General features: G+C 48.0%; 1 protein-coding gene across 1 annotated transcript; it reads left to right on the forward strand.

The window, feature by feature from the left end:
• Window positions 1-1,125: 1,125 nt before the first annotated feature.
• SLC35E1 (solute carrier family 35 member E1) lies at window positions 1,126-17,661 on the forward strand. Its single transcript, XM_074350514.1, has 6 exons — window positions 1,126-1,621; window positions 2,018-2,088; window positions 4,208-4,345; window positions 5,401-5,526; window positions 13,854-14,099; window positions 14,550-17,661. The coding sequence occupies exons 1-6, from the start codon at window positions 1,195-1,197 to the stop codon at window positions 14,778-14,780; spliced, it is 1,239 nt and encodes a 412-aa protein (XP_074206615.1). The 5' UTR covers window positions 1,126-1,194; the 3' UTR covers window positions 14,781-17,661.
• Window positions 17,662-18,569: the final 908 nt, after the last annotated feature.

The raw sequence follows: 18,569 nt of genomic DNA on the forward strand, positions 1-18,569 counted from the left end.
TTGTGACACTGTGACAAAGGGTCACAGGCACCGCTGGAAGATATCAGGGTGCAGGTTGGTGTTCTATGAGCATCTCCTTTTCAGAGACCTGGGCTTTGGGGCAGGTTACTGCTCCCCTGCCCCCTGCAGGGACCACCTCTCCTGTGTCTAGTAAGCCCTAGCGTACAGATATTGTCTGCCTTTGAGAACACAAGGTTAAGCTAAGACTTCCCCCCAACATTTTGGGGATCAAGTTGGGTTGCCGCTTTTTAATTTGCCAAATAAGGACATGGTAGAAGGGAATTTTTTAACACTCCCTATTTTCCCAAAAGCGGTAAGTAACGTGATTTTTCGAACAAAGCCCTTTATGTATAAGATGATCTTGGTGAAAACACCGTCTTGTTTTCCTCGGTCGCGGCCTGGGGCTGCTCTATCCCCTCTCCTGCAGATCCCTAGAGACCGGTGACTTAAGAGACTGCCGTTATCACGGCTCCCAGATTGGCCGAAGGACCTCAGCCACGTCGCTTCCCTTCTCTGGGCTTCGGTACGTCGTTCTGTGAAACGAAGATGGTAAAACCTACCGTACAGTGCTCGTGGTGGTGGTGTGGTGGTGAATGTGCTCCCGAGGGCTCTGGGCTGGCTCCTCTGTTGGAGTCCGGCCACGGGAGTTCGCTCCCGGTTTGCAGAAAGAATTTAGCCCATGGAGAAGTTTTCACAATTCGATTTCTCTCTCTGAAAGGCCTGGTCTTTCATCTTCGGTGTCCGCCGCTGGCCGTCAGGAATCTGGCTGGAGGATATCGATGCAGCGCGGACATCGAGGTTTGACCTGCGAGCTCGATTGCCCGCTCACAGACGCCGACCTGGCGGGGCCCTATCTCTCCCGCCCGCTCTTCCTGCTTACGCTCTGTGCTCTAAGCTCCGGCCCCTGGCCCTCCGGGCCAGCCCACAGCTAGGGGAATACCTGCTAGGCTCCGGGTCCCCGCTTCTTTCTTCCGTTTCCGGGATAGGCCCCGCCCCCTCCGGAATCCACTCGTAGCTGGGCAGAGCTTTTGCTGGCTACGTGGTGGCGGGCGCGTCGGCCGGCGCGCATCGGTGACGACAGCGGCGGTGGCCAATGGAGAGCGGCAGTGGCCCGAGTGCCCGCCTCCGTCCGGCTCCGCCCCCGCCCGGCGTCGGGCCGTCGGACGGGCGGGAAGGGGCGGCCGCTCAGGAAGGATGGCGACGGCGGCGGCGGCGGTGGGAGTGGGCGCGGGAGCTGGGGGCGCAGGAGCGTCGGGAGGCGGCGGCGGGGCGCGCGAGGGCGCGCGGGTGGCGGCGCTGTGCCTGCTGTGGTACGCGCTGAGCGCGGGGGGAAATGTGGTCAACAAGGTGATCCTGAGCGCCTTCCCATTCCCCGTGACCGTGTCGCTGTGCCACATCCTGGCGCTGTGCGCGGGGCTCCCGCCTCTGCTGCGCGCCTGGCGCGTGCCCCCAGCGCCGCCTGTCTCGGGCCCTGGGCCCGGTCCGCATCCGTCGCCCGGCCCGCTGCTGCCGCCGCGCTTCTACCCGCGCTACGTGCTGCCGCTCGCCTTCGGCAAGTACTTCGCGTCAGTGTCTGCGCACGTCAGCATTTGGAAGGTGCCCGTGTCCTACGCTCACACCGGTGGGTGCCACGGCTGGTTTGGGGGGCGGCGGCCTGGGCACGGCGCCTGGGGCTTCGGCACTTGGGTAGGAGTGCATCATCCAGGGTGCGCCCGACGGCCTGGATTGCCCGGCCGAGAAGTCAGCTTCTGTCTCGAAGGCGATGGAGGCCGCCAAGGCTTTTAGCAGGAGCGGGACACGCACAGGGGTTTTGGAGAGGGACAGGGATGAGAAGAAAACTGGAAGATGAGCAGGAAGTATCAGAATTATTGGGTTGCGGGAAAGCCCCACAGAAAGACGAGAGCTGAAGTGGTCTCAGGCTGCCAAGACTTCCTGCCAGGCCAGTGGAGTCAGAGGGTCCCAGGGTGGGTTCTAGGTCTAGAGTGGCTCCCTGAACGCCCCTTACTTCTCTTTACAGTCAAGGCTACCATGCCCATCTGGGTGGTCCTCCTGTCCCGGATCATCATGAAAGAGAAACAGAGCACCAAGGTAACCTAGGAGGGCCCTGGGCAGGTGGAGGCCCCAAGGGCTTACCGGCTGTTGCCCAGCTGGTGACGTGGTCCAGGTTGCTGGCATGTAGCCTGCCTGGCTTCCTGTCAAATAAGGAAGTCAGCTTAGAGACCTCTGGTGGCCCTTTAGCTGCTAATGTTCTGGAATCACCCTGGGGGCAGTGATGTGTCGGGTGTGTTCCTTAGTTGTCTCTGCTGTATGGTCTCAGGGATGCTGCCACCCATCTTAGGTGCAACGTTCCTCCCTGTTTTGATTCCCTACCTGGAGTTGCTGGTAGACAACTTGGATAACTTGGTCCCATCTTGGCCAGACACCCCATGCCCCTCTAGTGGGATCAGGGCTGGAACCTCTGACTCCTTTCTGGAACGGAACTCTCACAGAGAGTTCCATGTCTTTGCAAGAGATAGCTGCCAGGTTGGGGGCTTCTAGGGTCAGAAGTGAGACGCTAGTCAGAGGAGTCTGATTTTGGCAAAAACCCAGCAGAGTCTTTGAAATAAAAACAGCCAGGAATTGTGAATGTCTGGAAATGGAAGTAAAAGCAACACGCAGAACCCAGAGCTGCACAGGGAAGATGCTTTGGGCACAATCCAGGGTCTGTTCCAGATGCCAAGCCAGGGTATTTCCTGGCTTGGGGCGAGAGAAGCTGTGGTTTCAGCCAGAGACAGCCTTGCCCTGTGTCCTTAAGTGGAAGTGGGACTCCTGTTGTCCCAGCTGGAATCCATTTCATGCTGGACAGAGCTCCTCTTTTCTATGTGGTCAGTTTCTGGCATTCTGTATTTTATGTAACTTAGAACAGTGGTGCCCTGGATCAGCTTATAGAAATTGGGCCACCTCTGGCTGATTTTTTCCTTTCAGTCAATCTTTTCCCCTGCAAGATCTGGGTGTACTCTGCAGCCTACCCCCAGGGTGACGTCAGGTGTGACTTGTCTCCCCAGGTCGGAGTTGTCCGGGAGGTGTGCAGGTGCATCTCTCGATATCACATCGTGTTTATCAGGTTTCCTGTTGTAAGGGACATTGTACCTAGCTTGGGCAAGGAGCCAGAACCTTACACAGTGAGGAAAGACAGGGCAATGGCTTAGGCAGGAGACTAATAAGAACGATAGTCATTATGGCCCCACCCTATCCAGATAAAGTGGGTAGTCATTCCTGATCTCAAGGGAAGAAATAGGACTTCAAAAGGGAGAGCCTGGGAGCTGCAGCAAGTAGTGGGGGAGCTGAAATTCCAGAATTTAGAGCCCTTGCTCTGCCCTTGCAGTGGTGGGGAGGGCTGTGGAAGGCCTCACCACCCCCTCCTAAAAAATCCCTGAAATGCTGTAAGAGTCTCCTTGGTAGGAGAGGATGAGCCAGGAGTACGAAGAGCTAAATGTCAGGGATGGGTCCTATTTCTCTGGAAGTTGGGAGCCAGTTTAGCCACCAGAGTTCAGGGGCCACTCCATGCACCAGGCCCTGGAAAGCTTGGGCATTCTGGAAGGCCTCCTATACCAGCATTCGTTACTCATTCTTTCAGCCAGTGGTAACTGGGTGTCTGCCGTGTGCTGGGCACCAGGGTAGAGCAATGAGTGAGGACCTGCCCTAAAGTTAGGAGCGCAGAGACACAGACATGCAGACAATGTGATGGGCATTTAAAGTGGGTGGAGAGCGCTGTTCCTAGAACATGCAGCGGAGGAATCTGAGAACGTCTAGGGGCTGGGGGAGCTGAAGAAGGTGTGGGGAAGTGGGTCTCCACCAGGGAAAACTGCCTGAAATAAGGGACCTGGCCAGCATCTCGGAGGACTGAGGTTTCTGACCCTGGTGTGTGGGTGGTGGCAAGTGCACAGGTCCCATTAGGACCAGCCCCGGTTTGTGGTCCTGAGCAGGGGCTCTTAATGGGGGTGATGGTATAGGGGGCGGGGCTGCCCACGGTGACACAGCGCTGCCCTCAGATCCTAGGAGAACCATCGCCCCTCCCCTTCCCAGTGTCAGCGTCATAGCTAACACCTTTGGTGGGTGGTGTCCCTTTGGTGAGGGAGAGGAGCAGCTGAGGCTTTCCTCTGGTTGTCTGTGTTGGGCATCCCAGCTGCACCCTGGCCCATCAGCCCCTCCTGCCCTCCCCACGCAGGTATACCTGTCACTCATCCCCATCATCAGCGGTGTCCTGCTGGCCACTGTCACCGAGCTGTCCTTCGACATGTGGGGGCTTGTCAGCGCCCTTGCTGCCACGTTGTGCTTCTCGCTTCAGAATATTTTCTCCAAAAAGGTATTCGGGCACCATCTAGGGTGTACCTGGTGTTTCAGGGGTGGGGTGCGGGTGGCGTCTAAAAAAAGTGGCCAAATAGGGATTTCTTCGGCATTGGAACTAAAAATAATCCTGTTGCCCTTCTGCTAGTTTTCCTCTGTTGTTTTATTTTTAAAATAGGTTTTGTGTGTTTTATTACAAAGTTCACATAGGTTCAGTGTAAAAATAGAGAAAAGCCCAAGACAGAAAAAAAAATCAGAAAACTTACTGAGTACATACTGTGTGTGTGCCAGGCACCAAAGTAGGTGCTGGAGACAAAGAATCCCAAGAAACCTGCCCCCTCCCAGAGGTTTCCTCATTACTGAGGAAAGTCGCCGTACTGTCCCCTAAAGAGAACTACTGTTAATGCTGGGGATTTTTTCTGCACAGTTTTTAGAGTTGTATATTATAGATACGTTTTAAATTTGGCTTTGTTCATTTTCTGTTATAACGTCACATTCCCCCATACCATTAAAAATTATTGCTCTTAACTCCTGTCATAATCACACTCTTTTCAGGTACCACAGTTGACACAGTCAGTTCCTCTATTGCAGATGCAGGTTATTCCCAACTGTTCACTATAAACAATACAGTAATGAACATCTTTGTGCATAATGTTTTTTCCTTCTCAAGGTTATTTCCTCATGATAGGTTTACAGTTCTTGGGTCAGAGGGTATGAGATGTTTATGGCTCTTGATATACTGTGTCTGGTTGTATTCTGGAACTACATACCAAACTAGATATTAACCAGCGCTATTTCAGAGTGCCTGTTTCACTGTAGCTTCACCAGCATTGAATGTTGCTGTTTTTTGGAGAGTTTGTTTGTTTGTTTTCTTTTCTCGGTCCTTCATGTATGAAACATCATGCTTGTTTTGGACATGGGCTGTGTGTCTCAGCATAAGTGCACTTGCAGGTTTGGCATCAAGGTCAGGTGTCAGGGTTGATGTACAGCTACCATGTTTGGGGCCTGGGTGAGTGGAGCCCCTCTTGCCACTTGTCATTTTGATCAGCTTTTAAAGAGGTTTTCTCTCTTCAGGTGTTACGAGATTCGAGGATCCACCATCTCCGGCTGCTGAACATCTTGGGCTGCCACGCCATCTTTTTTATGATCCCCACGTGGGTCCTAGTGGACCTCTCAGCTTTCCTGGTTAGCAGTGACCTGGTGAGTTGGGCTGTGCCAAGAACATACCCTTTTCTTGCCTGGTTCTAGAGGAGGTGCTTTGTCAGGGAGTTACACCTCTATATTTACTTAGCCCTTCTAGCACTCAGCTCCTGGGTGACTCACATGTGTGCAGTCGAGGAAGTCAGCTTCTCATGTGTTTCCTTCTCTATCACGCTGCTTCCCAGCTGCTAAGAGCTGCGGTATTTGTGCCAGTGGCTTCAAGGAAGAAAAAGATGCCAGCTGGCATGGGCTACTTTCCTGGCCTGACTGGTTCAGATCTCACTTTGTCTTTTGAAACCTCTGCTTGCACTGCTCGAGTCCTTTGTTAGTTGGTATCCTCTCTGTATTTCCAGTGACTCCAGATGTAGTCATAGCCATCTAAGCACAGGAAAGAGCATCTTCCCACCACCTGCAAGACCTGCCTCCAGAGCCTGATAAGAAGGAGGTGGGCATGCTTCCTCCAGGCTTGAGTTACAAGGAGTAAATGTTTATTAGGGCATAATGAGGTCTGACTGCTTTCTCCATGTTGGTCTTTAATCCTTCGCACCACCTGTGGACACAGTGGAGGCCACCTCTGGTTTTCCGGTGAGGAAAATGTGGCTTTGTGTTCCTTCCACATTGATTAGCTGTAAATTTTCTGTAATGATGTTCTTTCCATCATCAACCAGGATTAGTTTGTTACCTGAAAGTGCAGTATGCAAGAAGCAGTTGAATCCTTCTCTATTCCTTTAATCGCCAGTTTTCAGAGTAGAGTCAGAGCTTACTTCAGATGTTGCCCAGTGAGTTGAGGGTTTTTTGAATGCAGGAGGGTTCTTTTATTTATTCATGTTTCAGTATCTTTGTGAACTCGTGTCTGTCTGTTGCAGATTTTTTTTTTTTAATATTCAGATTATCTTGTCTGGGCTGATGGAGTCATTCCTATTGGCTCCCTGCCCTTCTGATAACACTTAGCAGCCTTTGGTAGCTTTTGGTCCAGCAAGATGTCCTCCCTCATCTTGTGCACCTCCCATCCCAGACCTACAATCAGCCACTCCTTCAGGGACCCAGGGTGCTTTTCGCAGAGAGAGTGGTGTTTAGAGATACCATGTGAATGCCATGTGTGCTTACTGCTGTTGGGTTGTCATTGCTTTTAAGCCTTTGCATTGAAAAACTAAGGAAGATGTATTTGGTGGCAGAGGGGAGAGTTCATCCCAATTCATCCTTGTTCCAGTTTAGCATTACAGGATTTATCACTGCTTTGACTTTTTTATTTGTACGTTTTCTGGTACACTTGGTTTCTCACAACATTTCTCATTCACATGTACTACCAAGGTAGTTGTGCACATGATTCTCCCGTATACATAGATAATAGCTTCAGAGTGAGAATCCCCATGGGACAACTGCAGGGAGGGTACTGGGAAATGGTTAAGATTTCTTTGCAGCTTTGTTTGTCCTTAAAACAGGTTTCATTAAAGACGTACAACTGAAATACTGTGTTCTAAGGGCACTTGAAATAACTGTTTTCACAACATGCATGTGTCACCAACTTTTTGTGCAGTTGAGTTCCTTTACTTCCATTTGTTTTCAATTTTTAGGCAATATTTTTTCCCCACTGAATACGTCAAACCTTTATATTTACAAATCCATACGATATGACAGGGTTTATTCAAAGAAGTCTGGCTTCAGTCCTTGGTGCCTCCACCCTCCCCCCATCCCAGACTTAGCCATTTTTATGATCTTGGTTGACCCTCCCAGTGTTTCTTTTCTCAAACTTTAGTAAATTTGTATATACAATCGGCCCTCCATAGTCACAGGTTTCAAGCGCTTGTATTCAACCGAGGAAGGAAATTTCAGCCCTTGGTTGGTTGATTCTGCAGATGTGAAACCCACAGATAAGGAGGGCTGACTCTATAAATTGCACTGTGCCATTTCATACAAGAGCCTTGAGCATCCTCAGATTTAAGGGCTCCTAGAGCCAATCCCCACAGATAAGAAGGGCCAGATGTATTCATACCTCCCTCCTCCTTACACAAAAGGTGACTTTTTAGATATTTAGAAAAGAGTGTCTTGCACTTTTCACTCAGTAACATGTCCTGGAGATCACTCCATACTGACCTATTAGTTCTTCCTCGTCGTCCCTTTTATTGGCTGCATGATATCGTCCGTAGGTTTGATATCCGTTCTTTTACGCTGTTCTGTTACACTTCACCAGTGTCTGTGTGTACACATGCTCGCTGACACATATATGCAGGCTTTGCTTTACTCTCTTTGCTTGGCTTTCTCTTGTATTTAGGACTTGTTTCCATTTTCTTCTAGTAATGACCTTTCTTGCATTACCTTTGGTAACCTCTTTTCTCATTGAGGCCATATATTTCTTACCTCGATGGGGCCCTTGTGCATTTTTATGGCAGCCCAGGAGCACACGGTATTCCCAGTGCTGCAGCCTGAAGGTGGCGTTCCTCTCGGGGCCTCTTGACTCTGCCCTGTGTCTCCCACAGAGGCCAGGCGAGTTAGCTCTGTCACAGTGCAGTGCTCTATAGTGGGAGAGAGGAGGCTCAGGTCGGAGACCATCAGCTGGGCTCTGCCACTCTCCCCGTGACCAAGAATTAAAGGCTACAATGGGCAGTTCTCAGATGTGCCCAGCCCTACTGCCAACAACTCAGCCAAAGCCAGGCACAGGTTGCTGGACTCTGGAGTAGGTGGCCTAGTGTTAAACCTTGGATGGGGTGCGAGAAGGAGGTAGTTGACAACTGTAAAAAAAAAAAAAAAAAAAAAAAAAAGGGAAAAAAAAAGTAAATGGGAGCAGACTGGCTGGGGAGAAAACCAGACTTCAAAGTCCCGCTGAGCCAGCTGTGAGGTTGCCTTTCTTTTGCCTCCTGTATCCAGCCTGGACTCGACGAGGCAGCTCAGAATGCAGAAGTGGGCACTGGGTGAGAGCAGCGCGAGAAGCCCTCTGTGCTGGCTTGCGGAGGGGAAAGGAGGTTCCTGATGCTCAGAGAGAGTAGAGGGAATCCCCTGTTTTCCCTGTTTCCTCTGTTCTCTCGCGTCCTGGGCCCCCAGCTATCCCACGGTGGTGGCGGTGGCAGGGTCCCCCAGGCACCTGGGATGCTGATTAGCCCCTGTTGCATTTTTTTCTCTCTTCATCCTCCCACTGCTTGGCCCCCGAATGGAGGAGCAGTTATGGGAAGGACACAGCAGAGTTGGGTAATCAAGCTCAGCTTTCTGAATGCAGGACTGAAAAAGGGATCCCTAGGTAACCGGACAGCACCAAGGAGATCATGGAGAGGAGGAATCTGGCAAAAGCGACCTTATAAAACACCAGGAAATCCTGGGCTCACCCATGAGCTGCCCATGTGAGGATTTGATCCTAACAGCATGCCAAGACAGGAGAGACTGCTACCCAGGACTAAGCCTGACCACTGGTAGCACACGCTCAGGACAGAGCCATGTACCACTGAGAAGGCTCTGAAAACAAAACTGACATTGGAACTGCAACCCACAGAGGCTGGTTGAGCTTGTAGCCTGGACCCAGGTGAGTCTGCTAAAACAAAACATTGACATGCCCCAAAGAACCTAAACAAGACTCACGGCCTTATAATATTCTAAATGTCCAAGATATAATCCAAAATTACTTGGCATACAAAGAACCAGGAAAATTTCAAGTCTTGGGGGGAAAGATAATCAACAGATGCCAACACTGGGATGACCCAGATGATAGAATTACTGGACAAAGACTTTACGTTTTTTTCTTTTTAAATTGTGGGTTAGGTAATTAGGTTTATTTATTTATTTATTTTAATAGAGGTACTGGGGATTGAACCCAGGACCTCATGCATGCTAAGCACACACTCTACCACTGAGCTATACCCTCCCCCCCAGACAAAGACTTCAAAGCAGTGATTTATAATCATGCTGCAAGAATGCTCTTGAAATAAATGAGAAGAATAGAAGATAGAAAGAAGAACCAAATGGAAATTTCAGAATGGAAGAAACAACTTAAAAACTCATTGGATGAGCTCAGTAGTAGAATGGAGATGCCTGAGGAAGGCCAATAACTTAAAGATAAATCAATAGAAATTATCCAGTTTGAACCACAGAGAGAAAAAGGTTAAAAGACAAAGAAAAAAAAATACTGAGAACAGCCAGAGAAAAATGATGCATTATTTATAGGAGAACAGCAATTTGAATGACTGCAGGTTTCTCATCAGAAACTCTGAAAACCACAAGTAGGATAACATTTTTAAAGTATGAAAGTAAAGAGCTGTCAGCACATAATTCTGTATTCAGAATCTTCAAAATCAATAGAACTATAGAAAATCAGTAAGAATAAAGAACCAAACAGCACTGTCAACCAACTGGATATCTCACTGACATTTATAGAATAGCCAGCAACAGCAGAATAGACATTCTTTTCAGCTATACACGTGGAACATTCACCAAGCTAGATACTCTTCATCATTAAACAAACCTTAACAAAAGGATCGAAAACATACAAAGTACATTGATCATAATGGAATTAGAAGTAAATAACAGAAAGGTAACAGGAAAGTCTCTAAACACTTGGAAACTAAGCAGCACATTTCTAAATAATCTATGGCCAAAGTGGAAGTCTCAAGGGAAACAGAATATTTTCAACTGAAGCAAAACTGACCCCCCCCCGCCGCCCAGAGAAGAGAGAGAGAATGGGAAGACACTACAAATACCAGGACTGAAAGAGGGAATAGCAGTGTAGGACCCACAGACCTTAAAAGTGCAAGAACACTACTGACAACTCTATGCACATAAATGCAGCAACACAGAGGAAACGGACCAATTCCTCATAAGCCATAAACTATCAGAGCTCACCCACGTGAGATGAAAAAGATAACATGAGTCTCATAAAGAAATGAAATTCATGCTTTAAAACCTTCTAAAAAGAAATCACCAGGTCCAGATGGTTTTACTGGTAATTTCTACTAAACATTGAAGGAAAAATAAACACCAGTTCTACACAATCTCCTCCAGAAACCGAAGAGTGAAAGGAGCACTTTTGGCTCATATAACAAAACCAAGAAAAAGACCAACACTCCTCATAAACATGGAGGCAAAAGTTCTTAACAAAATACTGGGCCAAATCAAATGCAGTGAAATATAAAAAGTATGATACACTATGAGAAAGTGGTATTTAAATCAGGAGTGCAAGGCTAATTCAATACTTGAAAATCAATCAATGTAATCTTCTATAACAGCCTAGTAAAGAAAAATCATGTATTCATATTAACTGATGCAGAAAAGGCATTTGACAAAATCTAACATCCATTCATTTTAAAAAGTCAGCAAACTAGAAATAAAGGAAACTACTTCACCTTGATCAAGGGCATATATACCTAACATCATAATGATGAAAGATTGAAGGCTTTCCCCCCAAAATTCAGGAATAAGGTAGAGGTGTTCATTCTCAATAAGCCTATTCCACATTGTACTTGACATCATAGCCAGGGCACTAAAACAAGAAAGAGAAAAAAAAGAAATACATATTTGAAAGGACAAAATAATAACTCTCTCAGCCCAACAAAATCTTATTCATTAGTATTAATTTAATTGAAAGTCATTACTTAAATTTTAACTTAAATTTTCTCCTTGGCAAAGGCATTGATGAAAAAAGTTGAGGCACACCAATCTGTGTATCTCTGTGTGTGTGTATGTATGGAGATAGATACCTATATATCAGATTTTTTAATATAGAAAAGCTGATTGGAAAATTAATATTGACTGGCAAAAGAATTGAAATAGCCAAGTAAATTTGAAAAAGAATAAGGTTGGAGGAATCACATTACATAATTTTAAGACAGTGTAAAAGTATAGATACTGGTGAAGAGAGAGACGCATCAATCAGGGTAGCAGAATAGTTTGAAACTATACTGACAAATGTGAGTAACTGATTTTTGACAAAGATTCAAAGGCAGTTCAGTGGAGAAAGGGTAGTTTCTTTAACAAACGATACTGTAACAATTGGACATCCATCTGCAAAAAACTGAGCCTTGACCTAAACCTCACACATTATACAAAATTTAACTCTTAATGCATTCCAGACCTAGATTTCAGAGTTAAAATGGGAACCTTTAGAAGAAAACAGAGAAAAATCTTCATGACTTAGGATTAGTTCTTAGACCTTCCACCAAAAGCGAAGTCTATAAAGAAAAAATTGGTAAATGGGGGCTTCATCAAAATTAAAAACTTTTGCTTCCCAAAACACTATCAAGTGAAAAAAATTTTTCCTACAGGCTGGGAAAAAATACTTGCTATTGACATACTGACAGAGAACTTGTATTCAGGATATATAAAGAACTCTTAAAACTCTAGTAAGAAAACATCTTGGTTAAAAATGGGCAAAAATCTTGAACTTCACCATTGAGATTGTACAAGTGTCACATAAGTAGGCATGTGGAGTATGTTCAACATCATTAGTTATTAGGGGAAAGCAAATTAAAACCATGATAAGATGCCACTTCATACCTATTAAAATGGCTGCAATAATAAATACCAACAATACCATGTTTGTCCAGTATTGGGCACAGCTGGAATTCTCGTATGTTGTTGGAGCAAGTGCAAAATGGTGCAGCCACTCTGGAAAACATTTGGGAGTTTCTTCTGAGGTTATACATTGACCATATGACCCAGCAGTCTCACTCCTGGGTATTTACTGTAGAGAAATGAAACTCAGGTTCACACAGAAGCCTGTACATAAATGTTCATAGCAGCTCTATTCGTGACCACAAAGTATTGGGAACAACCCAGATGTCCTTCAGCAGGTGAATGGATAAAGAAACCAGTATGTTCGTACAGTGGAACTTTACTCAGCAATAAGAAGGGTACCAACTGTTATCCCTTACAGCAGTTTGGGTGGATGTGAAGAGGCATCATGTGGAATGAAAGAAACCTGTCTGAGAAGGTTCCATGCAGTATCATTCCGCTTAGAGGACAATCTCCAAAAGACAAACCTATGTTGAAGAACACATCGTGGTTGCCTAGGTTGGGGGAGGGGGTTTGCACAAAGAACCCCCCCCCGGGAGTGTTTTGAGGGTGATGGTGCTGAACTGAATCCTGATTGTGGTGTTGGCTACACGGATCAATATATGTGTTAAAACACATGGAATAATTCACCAGGAGGAAGAAATACTGGACTTTATTGTATGTCAGTTTAAAAAAAAAAAAAACTGGATTGGCTGGGTTCCTGTCCTGGGAGATGCATATCTATACAAGCTGGCTGCCTTGTAAAACTAACTTGGAAGTCCTTATCAGGCCACCTTAGGGAAGGATTCCTGGGAGAACAGGCCAGCTCACCTTGAAGTCATGCTGGTGGGCTCCTGTGCCTCACAGAGGCCACTACCCCAGCTAAGGCAGTGCTCCAGGCGATTCTGAGCTGGTCACCTAGGCGCATCTCCCTCACCTTTAAGAGGACTGCATGATCCTCCCCTTTCAGACAGCGGTTGAGATAGAGTCAGGCAGCCACCCTAAGACTGCTGCAGCTCCCATCCTGGAGGAGCCAGCTGTGGCCTGTGGCCAAGGCCAGAGCAGCCCGAGAATTGGCCTAGGATCAGCCCAAGCTCTTTGAGAGGTTCTGTGGTCCAGATGTCCATTAGTTGTGGTTCCTTGACTTCTGGGCCCCCTTCATCAGAATGGTCTTGTTCCGGCGAGGGTCAGATGTTAAACTCAAGTTTTGATGATAACATCATCTTGTGTTTGTTTGGCTTGGGATTGTTTTAAAGCACTTTCGAAGCCACAATTGCATTTGATCCTCACAGCAGCAGCATCGTGCAGGCTCATCAGGGATCAGTCTCTTCCACTGCATAGATGAAGACACTGCAACCAGAGAGGTCAAGCAGTTTGCCCGGGGGCTCCCAGTGATGGGACAGACCCAGAGCCTCTGCCTGAACATCTCTTGTTTGTAAGGACCCCTGCCTGTGGTATTTAGTTACAGCAGCCTGAACAGACTGAGATGATGTCCAGTGTGCAGGCCGTGCTCTGCTATCCCAGAGCCCTGGCTCTCCCTGTCCGGGGACAAGGGAAGGCTTTGGTTCATGTGATGCTCTGCGCCCTTTGGGTACCGGACTTCCTCCCTCCAGCCTCCGCTTCCTCAGCAGGAATGGGTGGTGATCATTATTATTGTTGTTTGTGCCGTGCAGAGTGTCATGAGGGTCAGAGGTGGTGTATACAAAGCACCTGGTATCACACGGTGACCCGCCTGGGTCTGCTTCCCACCGACGGGGTGACCCTGATAAGCGACTCTGTGATGCCACTCTGTGATGCCACCCCTGCCAGGGCAAGCATGTGACCGCAGTGCTGTTCTCACTCCCCTGTCTCTGCAGACCTACGTGTCCCAGTGGCCTTGGACGCTTCTGCTCCTGGCTGTCAGCGGCTTCTGTAACTTTGCCCAGAATGTCATCGCCTTCAGCATCCTCAACCTTATCAGCCCCCTGAGCTACTCGGTCGCCAACGCCACCAAGAGAATCATGGTCATCACAGTGTCCCTGATCATGCTGCGAAACCCGGTCACCAGCACCAATGTCCTGGGCATGATGACGGCCATCCTGGGGGTCTTTCTGTACAACAAGGTGAGTCTGAAGTGGGGGAAGCTGCCCCTTCGATGCCAAGAGAGGCACAAAGAGACGGGGAAAGGAAGGGGCCTCGCCTGGAGCCAAGAGCCCTGGGTTCCAGCTGCCAGCTTTGCCACTGGCCAGTTTATGGTTTTGGCACGGCCCCACCCGCCCCGGGCTTCCTTTTCTGGCACAGATGACCCCAGGCCCACGCACCGCCCCAGTGTGGCTCTTGGGTCTGTGGAGGCTTTGTCGGGGATTTCACTCCCTCCTTGCAAAGCTTCTCTTCATTCTAGTGTAAAGATGGGGGCTGGCTCATAACAACCCACTGGCCATGCCCCGCCTTGCTCGGGTGGACACTTGAGGCAGCCTTGAAGGCTGTTTGGTCATGAATCTCGAGCCCCCTCTGCCCTCTGCACGCGTCCTGGGGAAGGAGCCGTTGCCCTCACTGCTCTCTCGACTTTGCAGACCAAGTATGATGCGAATCAGCAAGCCCGGAAGCACCTCCTCCCTGTCACGACAGGGGACCTGAGCAGTAAGCAGCATCACTGGAGCCCCCCGGAGAAACCCCACAACGGCGTCCTCTTCCCCCAGCATGGGGACTATCAGTATGGCCTCAACAGCATCCTGACAGATCACTTCCAGTACAGCCGGCAGAGCTACCCGAACTCATACAGTTTGAACCGTTATGACGTGTAGAGTCTGGAAGAGCGGGCAGGACGTTCTGCCACTCCCCCCACCCTGCCGCCCCCCAGCAGTACCAGAAACTTATGACCACTGGTGAATGTACAGTGCAGCTGAGGGGCATGGTGCGTCCCCATCAGAAGGCCAGCAGGACGCCGTCCCTGCAGCGGGGCCCACGCCCTGGAGCTCCGGCGCTTCTTGCCCTCTTTTCCTGGAGTCTGTCTGCTGAGGGCTGGGTCGCTACGGAAATCTCAGCCAGATCTTACTTTTCTGTGTGGACTTCTTCCCTAAGTCGTGTTTTTCAGAGTTCTTGTTCTGCTTTCCAGGTAACATCCAGGACCCTCTCTGGAAAGGATACAGACCTTGGAGTGGGCAAGAGGTGGTTTGCGGGGAGGGTGGCAAGGAAAGGACCGTCGGGTGGTGCTTGAGAGTGACAGCCCAGCCGCTTTAATTCCACTGCTCAGGTAGGCATAGGACTGATGCAGGCGTGGAGCAGAGGAGCACGAGTTACTTATAGCCTGTCCCGCCACAACGATGGACCCCGTCTTCTGGTGAGCCCCATGGCCGTTTGCAGCTACTGGCCAGTTCCACGGTGCAAAGCTATCACATTTAGCATTGAATTCTCAGAGCCTGATTCTCTGACCTGCGAGCAGAGGTGGTATGTGCCCGGATCCAGAGGGAAGGGCAACCGCTGTCTCCTGGGCTCCCTCTTCCCTGGCCAGAATGGGGCGTCTCCCCTCTCGGGGCAGCCAGGAGGAGGGGATGCGGGGCTGTGAGAAGGATCATTAGGAAATCATGTTCAGTGTTTCAAGCTCAGTTTCTGGAGTACTCGTGTTTTCTGATGAGTCTTCACCACTTCTGTGCTGACCTGGTAAGATGTCTGGGAAGGAGGTGTTGGTTTTCTGAGCACCTTGCATTTCCCTAGGGAGTATTTTGTAGTTGTGTGTTTTTATGCCTCAGTCCCCCTTAGGGGATGCAGGACGCATGAGGACTGGCTTATGGTTAGGGAACTCTTTTGTTTTTAAAGTTTTAAAACCAAGGAAAGTTGGCGGCGATGCCTGTCTTGACACATTTCTGCATTTAGTAGGAAGCCGTGAAGTGTTTTGAAGCGCTTTTCTGGTGACCACAATCTCTGAAAGTGACATGAATCAAGAGCATCAGCTCGATGGTTTGGGAGAGAGGTGAGAGCTTAGCACTTTGATCCCATGGGCTGTTCTTGCGGTTTCCGTTAGGATCTGAAATATGTCCCGGCAAAGGGGCAGCCACCAAGGTAGGATTCGGTTCACCAGATCAGCCTTTGGTCAAGAAAAGGTTTGGGTTTTGACAGAATCACGTTCTCAGAAAGGTTATGTGACCCCAGCAGGTCCTGTGTGCTGAGGTCCAGGCTGGGACGCCTGGCATCATGAGAGCCTGTGCCCTTTCAGAGGGGACCACTGCCTGGACTGGTGGGGTCTTTGCTGACGGCTGCCTCACTCCCTCAGCACTGTCCCAGACTCTCCAGCAGGCACTTGGAGTGATCAGCAGACGGGACCGCAGGTCACCCTTTACCTTCTGGCACGTGAGATGGTTCTCCATTCCAAGAGGAAGTACCGTAGGTTATGCTGGACTCCTGTTTGTTTTTGGTAATTGGAGTTTCGTCTTTAGAGGTTATGTTTTGTCAGCTTATGAATGGGCAGTGCCTGGAGAAGTCACAGGGTGCCCTCTGGCCTGAGTTCTGTACCACTGGCCTCAGGAGTCCCTGTTACAGTTTGGCATCAGCTTGCTTTTTAATTACTTTGGCCCCAAGTTCTGAGACAAGGCTGTGTCAAACAGGAAGGGGCCGTCCTGCAGGGTGTTGTTTGTGCAAAGAACTTGCTGAGGGCCTTCACCAGAGGCAGCAGGGCCCACAGTTGAACCACACTAAACAGGGATAATCCTGCATGGCTAAAACGTTACAGTAGTTGTCTCTATGATGGTAATAACTGATTCCTTGAACGTATAATTGAACTCCAAAATGAATCATGCCTCTCTGAACGTTTAATGGAATTTCTGAAGTTGCTGTAATTTGCTTATTAACTTGCTTTCCTTTTTCAATGAAAGGTCTGCTGGTGAAGGGAAATATCTGACTGGTTTCATTATGGTTTATAAATTAAATGAGTGGAATATTTAATTCTGTACATATATCTACAGTGACCACACACACTGGAATGAGAGACAATCATATTAGACCAAATCCATCAGATCAAAAGACAAAGATGTACTTTTGAGACCTGAAAGTTCAGAGCTGACATTGACCTGCTGAAGGCCAGTTTTCCAGCCACTTGCTGCCCTGTCTCAACCCCTCCACCCCACGCCCACATCCGCATTTGCAGCTCTGCTCTCCTCTCCCTCCTCACTGCTGGGGTTTGTGACAGTGAATTTTGTTCACCCATCCGTGGTATGGTCTGCAAAAACAAACTCCAGCCCAGCTCCTTCATTTTACAGAAGGGCAAACTGAGGCTCAGAGGGCATTTTAAAATAGTGTTTGTTCACTATTTTGAGACTCAGTGTGGAATTTTTAAGCACCTTATTTTAAGTCATTCATTACCAGGAAAATCAAACCCCTGTTACAAAGGAGAGAAGCCAAATATGTTCAAATGAAGAAGCACTTGGAATTTCTGAACTTTGCTGTGTATTTGGCATACTTCAATGCAACAGGCCGTTATCGCTGGGACATAACCAGACCTGGATACCTTAAGGCCTAACAGCCTTAAGGGCATAGAACATTAAATTATTGAAGAATCTGAACATTGTGAATTCTTTTTTTCAACTGTTACCTTCAAGACTTTTAATGCTATAGACTGTTCTGTGGGAATGATACTGTGTATATTCATGGATGGCATTTACCAAAAATAAATGATGGTCTCCAGGGAATCAGGATCGGTCCCAGTTTGTCAGTGAGGGTCTCTCTCTGACCCAGTGTGCCCAGCAGCAAAACGTGTAAGAGGCAGAAAGAGCAAACCAGTTTGTTTCTCACATCCAGCTGTGTTGCAACCTTTTTATTTTTTTCTGAGCCAAAATTGAGTCATGAGATTTGTGAATTTATGAGACAGCAGGATAAAACTAGGAACCACAGCTTAACAGTTAATGACATGTCTTTATTGAATAGAATAAGATGGAAAATCCAAGAATGTAGTGACAGCAGTGCTTATGAAGCATCTTTATGAGGAATAACAGGTAACACCAAGTACCTGCCTGTGGGCTTTTCGCACATAATCCTTATAATCCCTTTGCCTCGATTTTATTAGTCTTATTTTTCAGATGAAAATGAGGCCCTACGAGGTTAAGTCATTTGTCTGGGATCACACAGCTACTGAAGTCTGCCTTCTAAGCCCATTTTCTCCCATATTCAGAAACTATCCCCAACAGAGAATTTCCTTCAATCACAGTTGAGGGGTATGAGTTTCTTCTAAAACAAGTGCCCACATCCTTTTAATTCGTAATATTTTGTTCAGTGATTTACTGAGTACTTAGTGTGTGCCAAGTACAGGAAGCTGAGATACACAAGCCTCCTACCCTCAGAGCACTCAGCTTAATTTATGGATATGTAATGAAGTAGCACACAGGTGCTATGTTAGAGGGTGGTGAAAAAATGCTAAAGAAAGTACAGGGTAATTATTTAAAGGGCATATGGGAATGTTTGGGCTTGCATTTTCAGTTCACAGAATATTGCATTTGCACGTTTTGTATTATATATGTCTTGTTTAACTATCAGGATCCAAGAGGGAGGTATCAGCTCCCCTGTACAGTGGGAAGTGGCAGCAGAGAAAGTCAAGCTTGGCCCAT

The sequence above is a fragment of the Camelus bactrianus genome, chromosome 22 (assembly GCF_048773025.1).
Source record: "Camelus bactrianus isolate YW-2024 breed Bactrian camel chromosome 22, ASM4877302v1, whole genome shotgun sequence".
Taxonomy (NCBI): Eukaryota; Metazoa; Chordata; class Mammalia; order Artiodactyla; family Camelidae; genus Camelus; species Camelus bactrianus.